Source organism: Maylandia zebra, linkage group LG23 (genome assembly GCF_041146795.1).
Source record: "Maylandia zebra isolate NMK-2024a linkage group LG23, Mzebra_GT3a, whole genome shotgun sequence".
Lineage (NCBI taxonomy): Eukaryota > Metazoa > Chordata > Actinopteri > Cichliformes > Cichlidae > Maylandia > Maylandia zebra.
Window position 1 is genome coordinate 5727168 of NC_135188.1, and position 10843 is coordinate 5738010.

General features: G+C 42.9%; 1 protein-coding gene across 1 annotated transcript in view; it reads left to right on the forward strand.

The window, feature by feature from the left end:
- The window catches only part of midn (midnolin), a 28588-nt gene extending 18412 nt beyond the window's left edge, over positions 1–10176 (forward strand). Inside the window, exon 8 of the mRNA XM_004554904.4 lies at positions 6360–10176. Within this exon, the coding sequence (XP_004554961.1) occupies positions 6360–6622 (263 nt within the window). The 3' untranslated portion in view covers positions 6623–10176. The remainder of the gene's footprint in view (positions 1–6359) is intronic.
- The last annotated feature ends 667 nt before the right edge of the window (positions 10177–10843 follow it).

Sequence of the window (10843 nt, forward strand, 5' to 3'; positions counted from 1 at the left end):
GTTTTACCCCTTCAAGCCTGGGCTGGGCTGTGTTTATATTAGAACAGGTTTGGGGTGATGTAGCCTACCTCCTAAATACGGGCTGCAGCTTGGGCATGTATAGACCTCAACATACCCACGAGAGTTTGGTCGAGGCAGGTGTAGAGTTCAGATGATGCCATTTAAGGACTGGGCTGGGATGTTTTAAAACCTCCTTTCCTTACAGCGACACAGGATGTTGTGTGTCAAACAGATGTCCAGCGCTGATAACATCCAGTCAGCATTGTAAGCTTGGCGTGAGTGCACTGAGGAAAACATCATTGTCCTCTGCCTCCTTATCTCAAGCTAGTCTTCAATGAGCTGCTAAATTTGCACAAAATTTACCAGCGTAAGTAGAATTGTCTTGTGGGAAGGATTGTAGAAATTATTAATTAATGTTTAATGTTTTCTTCTGTTTGGAAAAAGCAAGAGCATACATACCTATTGTTGTAGGCTGGCTTTGTTCCTTGTTTTCTGACCTTTAGTTGTGAGCAGAATGAAGGATTTCAGTTGTCGCTTCTAAACACTGACTCGCTGGGAATGTCCAGTATTTCACTGCATCACCCTTAGTGCATTTACAAGTGTTCAGTGAACAGTTGGAATAACACAAGCTTATTTTCCTAACTCAGGAAAGACCATTCCTTTACTGCCCCCACCTATTGACTCACCCCCATCCTACCCCTCTTCTCCCTCTTCAGTCTTGTCATTTCTCGTCATCTCCGCTCAGCCCAATGCCACTGCCCCCACCCCGATTTGCTATCCAAAAACAGTCTGTAAAATCCATCTCTCTGTGTTCCTCCTAATCACCCCCTTCTTTTTCCATGTCTGTGTTGTGCATCAATACATTGTCTGTGTTCATTTGGCCTTTAAATAGATTTATTCCAAAATGCAGCTCTGAAAAGAATTTGCTTTGTGAACTTGAGGCCAGAGAGAGGAGGAGGGGGACAACACGGAAGATGGGGGTTGTTAAAACCACAACACTAAGCCTCCATTCATTCATCATATGGGTGTTTATATCCTGTCCGTCAGTCCACCAACTGTCCACTCATTAACCAAAGGCAAAGAGTGAAAGAATAGCCTGTCTACTGCCATTTTCCAATTTAACTGGCCTGAACCAACTTCCTGCTCACAATATGCACTTCCAGAAAGCCTTGAATGGTGACCTGTCCAACTAAGCCTGGTTAAGACAATGATTGTCCTGGTGTGTTGTGTGAACAGGGGCTATGTGCCTGTTTGTATCCTGCTCTAGTTGGTGTTCTAAATATGCCGATGACTAAGCGGTCTCAGTCAGTCTTATCAGCTGACACCTGATGCAAGACTTACTGGACTTAACACCGCAGCTTAACTCTGCTTCACAGAAACCTGCCTTCATTCAGCTACAGGAAAAAAGCCTGCGCTTCCCAGCTGCCTGAATATGTGTGTGCAATCAAACTTGGGTTGAGAGAGCCTCTTGAAAATGTCACAAAGCTTTTCTGTCTCCTGAGAGCCTTTACCTTTTGGTGAAGAAGAGGAACGTAAATAAAATAAAAAAATGCACACACACTCCATCACAAATTTCCTGGTTAAAGGCTGTGACGACTAGCTTGGTTTCATGGTTTTGCTATATAGTATTGCTGAGTTCTAGGGCTTTTTTTAGACCAGGACTTGTGTTGAATTTGAACAGGAGGGTTTTAGAATGGCCTGACAGGTTGATTGTTAGCTAAATTCCTTTGCTGAGTAGGCTGGACTTCCCCAGCATCCCCCCTACATCCCACTAGCCCCCTGCCCAGTCTAACCCTTTGTGTGGGGGCCAGGGACAGGGGCAGTATAGAGGGCACCAGCCTGAACCATTGTGGGACAAAAGAGGGGAGGGCTATGGGATTATAGGGTTGCCTTTTAGTCTCACTCCCACTGCAGCTGGCTTAGCTCAGGCACACAGAGAGGGGCAAAGCGGGGGCAAAGTTGGCTCTGGAAGCTTCTCCGAACCCCCTTCCTCTCTTGTGTCTCTTCCACATCCCTTCACCACCTCCTAACCCCTTTCGATTTGACATGTCAGGTCATGTTAGCTTTGTGCAGGCTGGGACTGCGCAAGCCAAAGGAAGAGGGAGGGTGGCAGAGAATGAGGGACACGCATAGAAGGAGTCTTTGCCCTTAACCCCACTGCGTCCTGTATTTAAACCCTGACCTGCTTAGCCGAGGCATGGCGCATTATCCACTGGCAGGCTTTAGCTCCTCTCGTCACAAACAGACATTTGCCGGGACACACGTGCACCAGTAACGCAACAAATGCCCCAGCGATGCAGCACAGCACAGAGATACCTAGCAAAGCCAGCCAAGCACATCAGGTGCCCTTTCATTGTCGACAAGGAGAGCAAGAGGGAGAGAGAGAGAATGCAAATGAAGTCTAAAAGTCATTGAAGAGCTTGCGTCCCTGCAGGGCTGTCAGTGCCCTTTCAGCAGCTGTCAAAGTGCTCATATTAGCTCCACTTTGATTGGTTGGTTAAGAATATGTCCGATTTGTTTAATTTTTGCTTTCTAGTAAGTAGAGCTGGGTGGGTTATTTCCAGATGGGTTGGGTTTTACAGCTGAACTTTGCTCTGCAGACTTTGAGCTACTGCTTGACTTTGTTAGGTCAGGGAGATGCGGAGCATTTAATCTGAATACATATGTTAGAAGCACTAATTTATACCCTCTCCAGGTAAAAGAGGAAGAAAAAGTGCAACATTAGTGATGTTCAATAGTGGCAGAGTGGCACTATTCAATAGAATAGAATTCAATCTTCCAGTTGAATTCTATTCTAGTTTATTAATATATTATTTCCACACAATAAAAGGGTTAAGGCAAATTTACTTTCTGATTCAGGATCGTTACAGTATTTTTGCATGTTAAATGTGCCACTATTATTCCCACTTGTAATGAAGACTGGCTTCAAACAAGCACAGAGGGATGCTAAAAGAAACCAAGAGTGATTTTGCTGCAATGTGATTTTCTTTCTCTTTGTCTCCCTCCTCTTTCTTTCTGTGTCCGTCCACCCCTCGTTCTCTACCCTGGTTCCCTGGATGCTGAGCAAACACAATGTTCTCTCTGCAAGATCACAAGACTTATCAAGACAAACAAACAAACAACAGCAATAAGACAACTGCAAATGAAGGCCAATCTTTATACAATCAATAAAAGGAGAAGCTCCTTTAATCTCCCTCTCCGTCCTGCACACTGCAGCCCCTCCTCTCTTTTTCTCTTTCTCCATCCTCTGCCTCTCCTCCTCCACCCACCTACTCCTCCCACCCTCCCTCCTGTTTGCTCCCTATCTCAGTCCTTGCTGTGTTGCTGGGCTGGGCTCAAAGGCAAGGAAAACTGACGCATCGATTATTCATAGATCACCCCTTCTTTCTCTATCTCTCTGTCTTTTTTTCTGCCTTTCTCTGCAGTGCCCACTCTATTTACTACAAGGCTTATGTCAAAGTCTTTGGAGATGAGTTTGGGGAGGGCGAAATGTGCTGCTTCAGGTTGAGTTTTAGTGTGAAAGGCAGGCAGGGGAGTGGTTAAAAACAGAGAGGAGGGGGGAAAAAAAAGAGCCTGGTGTTTCCTTCCTCTGGGTGCCCTTGACCCATCTTCTGTTTGAAATCTTCCACTGTGTCTAAGAAAAGATCTGTAGTTGCTTCCTCATCCGTCTTTTCTGTGCCACGGTGGGTTGTGTACGAGAGTGGATTCTCTCTCTTGCTCTACAATTCATTCCCTATGTCTTTTAGTCACCTCTTTGGGTTCTCCAAGGTTATTGTGCTCACGTCAAGCTCTAGTCTTTGCAGTGAGGCTCCAGGCCAGCCTTTGTGTGTGTGTGTGTGTGTGTGTGTGTGTGTGTGTGTGTATAGTCTGTCCTTCTTAGCCAGCCCTAATAATAGCCCTAGTGTCATAAACATAGTCTGGAGATCCCTGCGGCCAGCTGTGTCCGGCCTAGCCGCCCAGGGCTCCGGTAGTGACGCTGATGAATGGCTACACACACACACTTAGTGTAGCTCCAAGCACATTCCCAGAGCTCTTGCCAAGCCAAAGGCCAAGACCTCCTGCCTCACCACCAAACTGCCCTTTATTCTCTGTGTGTGAGTGTGTGCGTGCACGCACGTGTTTTTGTTTTTTTTGTTTTTTCTTTCATATTGTTGAGCCGTTTTGGTAAATTACCCCTTTTAGAAAAAACAAAATCATGACTGAGGAACTACCTTGGTGAAATACAGGCAGGATTTAAACAGAGACACTCCAGACAAACAGATTTTCTATGTGGGCATGTGTTGGCTTTCTGCCATTTCATTGTTTATGGCCATATTTTGACAAAGCTGAAGGGCGGTTTCACTTTTGACTAGTCAGAGCAGGGGAAGAAGGTGTAGAAGGGGGACCAGAAAGGTAACAAAGCCTTGTGGCAGAATATATGGATGTCACATGGAGCTGAGGCAGCAGAACAATGGCTTTAATGTAGAAGACCACCCCCCATATCCCCCACCCACCCTGTGGTGTACCCCCCCCCCCGTTCTCTGCTGATGACACATTGCCCTCACGCACAGCGTACAGAGCATCTGGATGCACACATACATTTATATCAGGACAGAACATATTGACAGGAAGTGGAAAAACCAAGTCTGCCTGTGTGGCTGTGTGAAGACGTTCATGTTTCTGTTAACTCTGAGCCGCTATTCACATCCTTTGTTTTCAAAAAGCACCATTGAGGCTGCTTAGTGGCAGTTTACTTTAGTATGCACTGGTAGACAGTGGTGAATATTTATTGCTGGAGAAAAGGCTCTGGGCTGCTCGATCCGATAAGCAAATGAGAGAAAGAGGTAAATTAAGCCCACACAGAGTCCGGAATTCATTCCGATGAAGGGGGTGGGGGGGGAAGCAGAGGAGGGCACAATCGATTTGGAAAACTGACACCTACGGCTGATCCTTTACCCTCCACCCTCTTCCTCTGCCCTTTTCTCTATCCCCCTGGGGTAGGAATTCCTTAACCCACACCACCAACCCCCACCTCCACCGCCAGTCCCCTGCCTGTCCCCTCCTCCTTTTTCTTCTTCACACTGCCCCACCTAGCTGTCTCTAGGGAGATATGGGGCAAGAACTGGAAGAGGGAGGGGCAGAAAAGGGGCTTTCTGTGTGCTTGTGTGTAAAGGGTGAAGGGGTAGAATAGATGGAGTGGGGGGGGTAAGGTCAATGAGTGGAGAGTAGGAAGCTAAAGCCATAATAAAGAAAAAATGGAAGGGGGGGGGGGGAGAAAAAAAAACAATCTTTGCTTTCCTCTCGTCTCTCTCCCTGCTTACAATTTCCATTCGCTTGCATTTTCTATTGAAAGCCAATAGCGTTGTCCTGGACCCGAGATGGATGGCTGCACTAGAGCTAAGGTTTAATCAATAGGTCTTTTTAATTTGCCATCGATCCACGTTAAAAGCTACTGCGGCTGTTGGGGTGTGTGTGTGTGTGTGTGTGTGTGTGTGTGTGTGTGTGTGTGTGTGTGTCTGTCTGTGCACCTGTGACTGTGTGCAGCTGTGTGTAGTTCAGTGCACGGGTGTGCACATTGTGTATGTATTTTTGTGTGAATACATGATGTACCCAAATACGGATGTGAACGTGTGTGTGTGTGTTGCGGTGCATGCAGCAGGCGCAGGGATGGCCACTGTGCTTCGGTTTATTGACATTCTAGCCCATTATTTAATTATTTAATTCCCAGACAGATACTAATGGAGCTAGCTAATAGATTGCGGTTGCTTTCCCCTCTTTCTGAGGCCCTGAATATACGTATAAATGGAATTAGACTCGACTTGGCTGGTGTAGGAAAGCATTCACGGTGCAATGCAAGGCCGCTCCCTTGAGACTAGACTCTCCTATAGGCACATCAACAGCTAGAAATGCACTTAGGAGCAAATCCAGTCACTGAAGCATGCCATGGGTAATTACGTTTGTAAATATCATAGGCAGCTATCAGAAAGTATCATGTCTGTCAGGGGTTTGCATCTTTTTTGACCCTAGTAGGTATTTCAGCCTTGAGAAGGTCTCCCCCATTCACTGATAAGGGGATGAAATAGCACTGTGGAGGCTAATTATACTCTGTGGGGGAGGTTAACCACCAGATTCCAATGTTACATTGTGTGAATGGTGGATGTGTGTTTGTGTGCATTTGTGAGCCAAGGTTAAGAGCCTAGCATGTTTTAGCATTATCATCACCTACACAGTAACACATATTAACACCACCCCCCCCCCCCCCCCCCCCCATTCCTCCAGAGCTGTTAAGAGAGAAGACAATTCAAAAAAAAAACAAAAAAACATTTGCTATGTAAAGAAAAATACCTGACTGTCTTTCTACTCTTCTCTCCTGTGTCCAGGTGATCGTATACGTCAGACAGAGAACCGCGCAACCAGGTGTAAGGTGGAACGTCTGCAGCTCTTGATGCAGCAGAAGCGTCTGCGCAGGAAGGCCAGGCGGGACCAACGGGCTCCTTATCAGTGGCTGCCCAACCGCAAGGCGGGACGCAGCAATAGCAACAGCAGCATGTCCAGCGAGGGCTCCCTGGACCTGGACTTTGACGATTCAGTGTGGAAGCCCGATGTAAAGGCTGACTTGAAGTCCGAGTTCGTCATGGCCTGAACCATCTGCTCCCACATACGCATTCAAAGATGTGCAAAGCATTGCTTGGGATTTCCTTAGAGATAATTTTGAGGGAGCGGATTTGCAGGAGATGACATGTAACTTCAGAGAGGAAATCACAGTTGTCCTTGCGACAGTCATCTGTCACATGAAAACAGGCTCCCTGCAGACTCTAATCTCATTCTGCCCTTTGTGGGTGACCTTGTGAAAAAAAATAATAATACAGCAACATTAGCAAAAGAACTTTCTTGTGATGCTTGGATTTGGACAGGCAACTACTGGACTTAACAGTGTGCAAGACCTTTTTTGGGGGGTTTGATTACAGAGACCATACCTGTACTTGAGTATAGCAGAATTCAGTGGGTGGTGGTGGTGGTGGTATTTTCAGAATTTTTGTTTTTGTTTTTTTCTTTTTAAATGCACTCTGGGGAGAAATGAAGAGATCCACACTGGACATAACAGGACAGGAGCACCAGAGGCTTCAGTGTTTCCTAATCAGAAGAAGGGCAGAACTGCCGGACTATGGATTATTTCAGTGGGCATTCTAATTGATCTCAAAACTCATCAACAAGAGTCCAGTTTTTACCTGGGGTGGTTAAACCTTTTCTTTTTCCACTTTTAAGCATATTATTATATTTTATAAACAAAAAAAATATGTAGCATTGTTCACAAAGCATTCAGGTTTTCATATAACAGTTCAAAGTAGTTTGCACATATTCTTGATTTATAACAGCTGGTCAAAATGTGCGAGGAGGAGGTGGGGCCTGAAATAGAATAAATAATAAATATGGAAGTATTGATATCAACCTCAGTGACATAGGGTATTGATAGGAATGATTAATGAATACACAAAATAAATGAATATTAACAGAAAGTGCTTTAGAGGATTTTAAAATCTTTAAAATGTATATGAAAAAAAATCTATTTTTATTTCTCTTCCTATCTGCTGTTTTCAAAAAACAGCAGCCCTTTGTGGCTTTAGTCAGATCGTTGACTACCAACAAATATGTGCATCCATTCAATCATTCATTAGCTCATTCATGCCTTTTTTTTCTTTTCTTTTTTTTTTTTTTTTTTTTGTCTGGCCACAACAAAAGTTACAGAAAGATCATTTTTCATGCAGCCAACCTCATGTGTTACAAACCTGAAGAGACTGAGGGATTTCGAGTTTGTGTACATAAATGTGACAACTGGCAAATGCTTGTTAGGGCGTGTGTGTGTGTAAGTTTGTTGTAAATTGATTTTTAGAATATCCTATGTTTTTGTCCAGTTGTCTTCTCTCAAACGACCCCATACGTTCTCAAATTTGTGAAGTTCAGCTGCCGTGAGCACATGGCCCACTACTTTGCAACATGACTGTATGAAAAAGCAAATTGGCTCCCAGTTTGATGCCCAATTGATGTGTACCTGTTATCACAAGTTCTCATAATGATGCCTCCATTTTTTTATTTTTTTTATTTTATTTTTTTTATTACTGGCCAAGAGGGAGGCGAAATGGGATCTTTATCCGGCATCATTATCTAGTGCCTCCACCAGTACATTCATTGACATATCAGGTTAGGCCTTTCACAGTTTTGCTGCTACACATGGGGACTTAAAATGTGGGGGAAAAAAACAAACACGGGAGGGAAAAGTGACTTTCCTTTGCATGCAGAAGTGTGTAATTATGCTGATCTTTTTTCTATTGATGGAAGAAAAAAACGAAACTGGTGCTGTGGAAATGAAGGTTAACAACATGCATGAATTTGTGAAGAAAATAAACAATGCTGCTTTTGTTGGCAAGGTTCTTTTGTAACGTTTAATTTGTTTCAATGTTAGAACAACCGTGTCCTGCTTAAGTATTACGACGCAAAACCAAAACGGATGAAGTTAAGTGTGGGCTAAGCTTTGTTGCTCGGCACTGAATATTTCAGTGAAGATGAGGATGTGATGATGAGCAAAGAGCAACTGACTCTCTCTCTCAACTCCTTAAAAGCTGGTTCTTATCCCCAATGACTTTCAAGGACCCAAACAGCCTGCAAACTGTTAAACCGCCTCCCCTCCTCCCAGCCTGAATGCCAACAGAGGCTCATGTGGATGCATTCTCACAGGGAACCAACAGACCTGAGGATTTGCAGTACTGTCTATCAAACCTACTCAAGAGAAGCGTCTGGTCTGTCTGTCTGATTGACCACCCAACCACGATTGCACTCCCAGAGATTGCAGTGAGAGATTACCTTTTTGGTGAACCTCATCTATTTTTTTTTTTTTTTTTTTTTTTTTTTTTAAGTGGCCTTACCTTTCACTAAAAAAATGAGACACTTGGGGACAAATGGGGGTGGGAATGTTTCCTGTTTGTTTTTTAAACTTTCTGTGCATATCGATGTTGGACACCGTTTTTGTCACAGAGGACACTGGGCATCTGTCGTTTAGTGCTTTTAGCTGGTGGAGTCTCTATTATGTCAAGGCTTCTGTGCCTTAAAATGTTGCCCTTGCAGTGTCAGTGTCAGATTTGAGCTTGTTATTCATTTTTTTCCCCACTTTGTTGGTTGATACACATGACTGCAGTATTTTGCAGCAATGAGAGTCGTAGATTTTCTGGGTTAAAGCTTGTTTGAGTGAATCAAATACTTTTCAAAAGTAGGTTTTGTTCCTCAGATATGGTCTTTGTCCCATTTCATTGTGTTGCCATGCTTGTTGGTCTCTGTTATTCAAACCACACATCCCTCTTAACCCAGTCCCCAGCTGCCAACAAGCTGCAAAAAAGCTATAAATCTGTGTAACTTTTATCTGAGGAAGTTTACAGCACAGAACGTAGATGACAAGAAACAGCCCAGATTCAAAATAAAAGGTCCTATAAGGACTTCCAAGACTACATGCACTTCCTGTTTCCTTGGATCCATCATTTTTAAAGGACAATTAAACCCCTGCCCCTCCCAAATGTTCATTTTGGGTTGTTTTTATTTTTATTTTTTTTTTGGTTTTTTTGTATATGTATGAACTATACTCTGTGTGTGCCTCACTTCTGTGTAAAACTCAAAGATGAAACAAAACAAAAAAGATGACAAAAGCATTACAGAGAGGATTAAAAACAGTATGTTGGTGGAATTCTGATCACGTCATTTAAGTTGCCTGTTCTTTCTTGTAGCCAACTATTGAAAATAACAGGATTCAAGAATACAATTTACAATGTTCTAGCTCTAGACCGGTGTAGCACATGTGTGACTGTATTAATTTATAAAACCAAAATGGTAACTGTGAATTATGTATTTCTTTGTGCATTTTTAAAAACAAACAAACAAAAAAACGACAAAAAAACGACAAAAAAAAAATCAGTGGAAAAGGTTGTTGGGACGTGGAAGCAGCTGATGTTCATGTCCGAGAAAGGGAAACTTTTTTTTTTTCTGGTGGAGTATAATGGAAACAGAATGTGTTTCTGAAAAAGAAAAAAAATGGAAAAAGCAAAAAAAATATATGAATATATTTTTTTTTCTTAAGCAATACATTTCAGTGTGACTTGTGATAGAACATTTTCTTTTTTTAGGTAATAAATAAATAACAAAATGAGTACATCACATTGTCTCCATGAGTATTCATTACTTACTCTTTTAATATGACTCAGTGATTTTCATCTGAGATCTGTTTCATGATGTATTTTGATAATAATAATAATAATAATAATAATAATAATACTTTCAAAACACTCAAGGACACTGTACACAGCAGAATAATAAAAGCAACATTAAAGCAAGCAGTTTACACAATCGTAAAAGCACAAGACATAAAACAAATGTAAAATAGCAGAGTGGAGAGGTTATGTGGGATAAGCTATTTCGAACAAGTGAGTTTTGAGTTGGGACTTAAAGAGAGAGAAGGGAGTGATATTTCTTAAATCAGGAGGGTGGGAATTCCAGAGTCGAGGAGCAGAGCAGCTGAATGCCCTGCTCCCCATGGTGGCAAGACGGGGAGAGAGAGAGAAGATCTGAGACACCGAGATGGGATGGTGATCTGAACCCGATCAGAGAGATATGGAGGGGAGAGATGATGAATAGCCTTAAATGTATACAGGAGTATTTTGATGTGAGTGAAATATGAAAAACTTGAAATTTCATTGGTAAAATATTGCTACCGGTGTATCCAAATGCATTTCTACGTGTTTATCTGAGTTTTTAGTGGGGGAATTCCCCTTATAGTCTTAAACCACCTTGAGTGTGTAAGTAAAAGTAGAAAACCCTTATATAA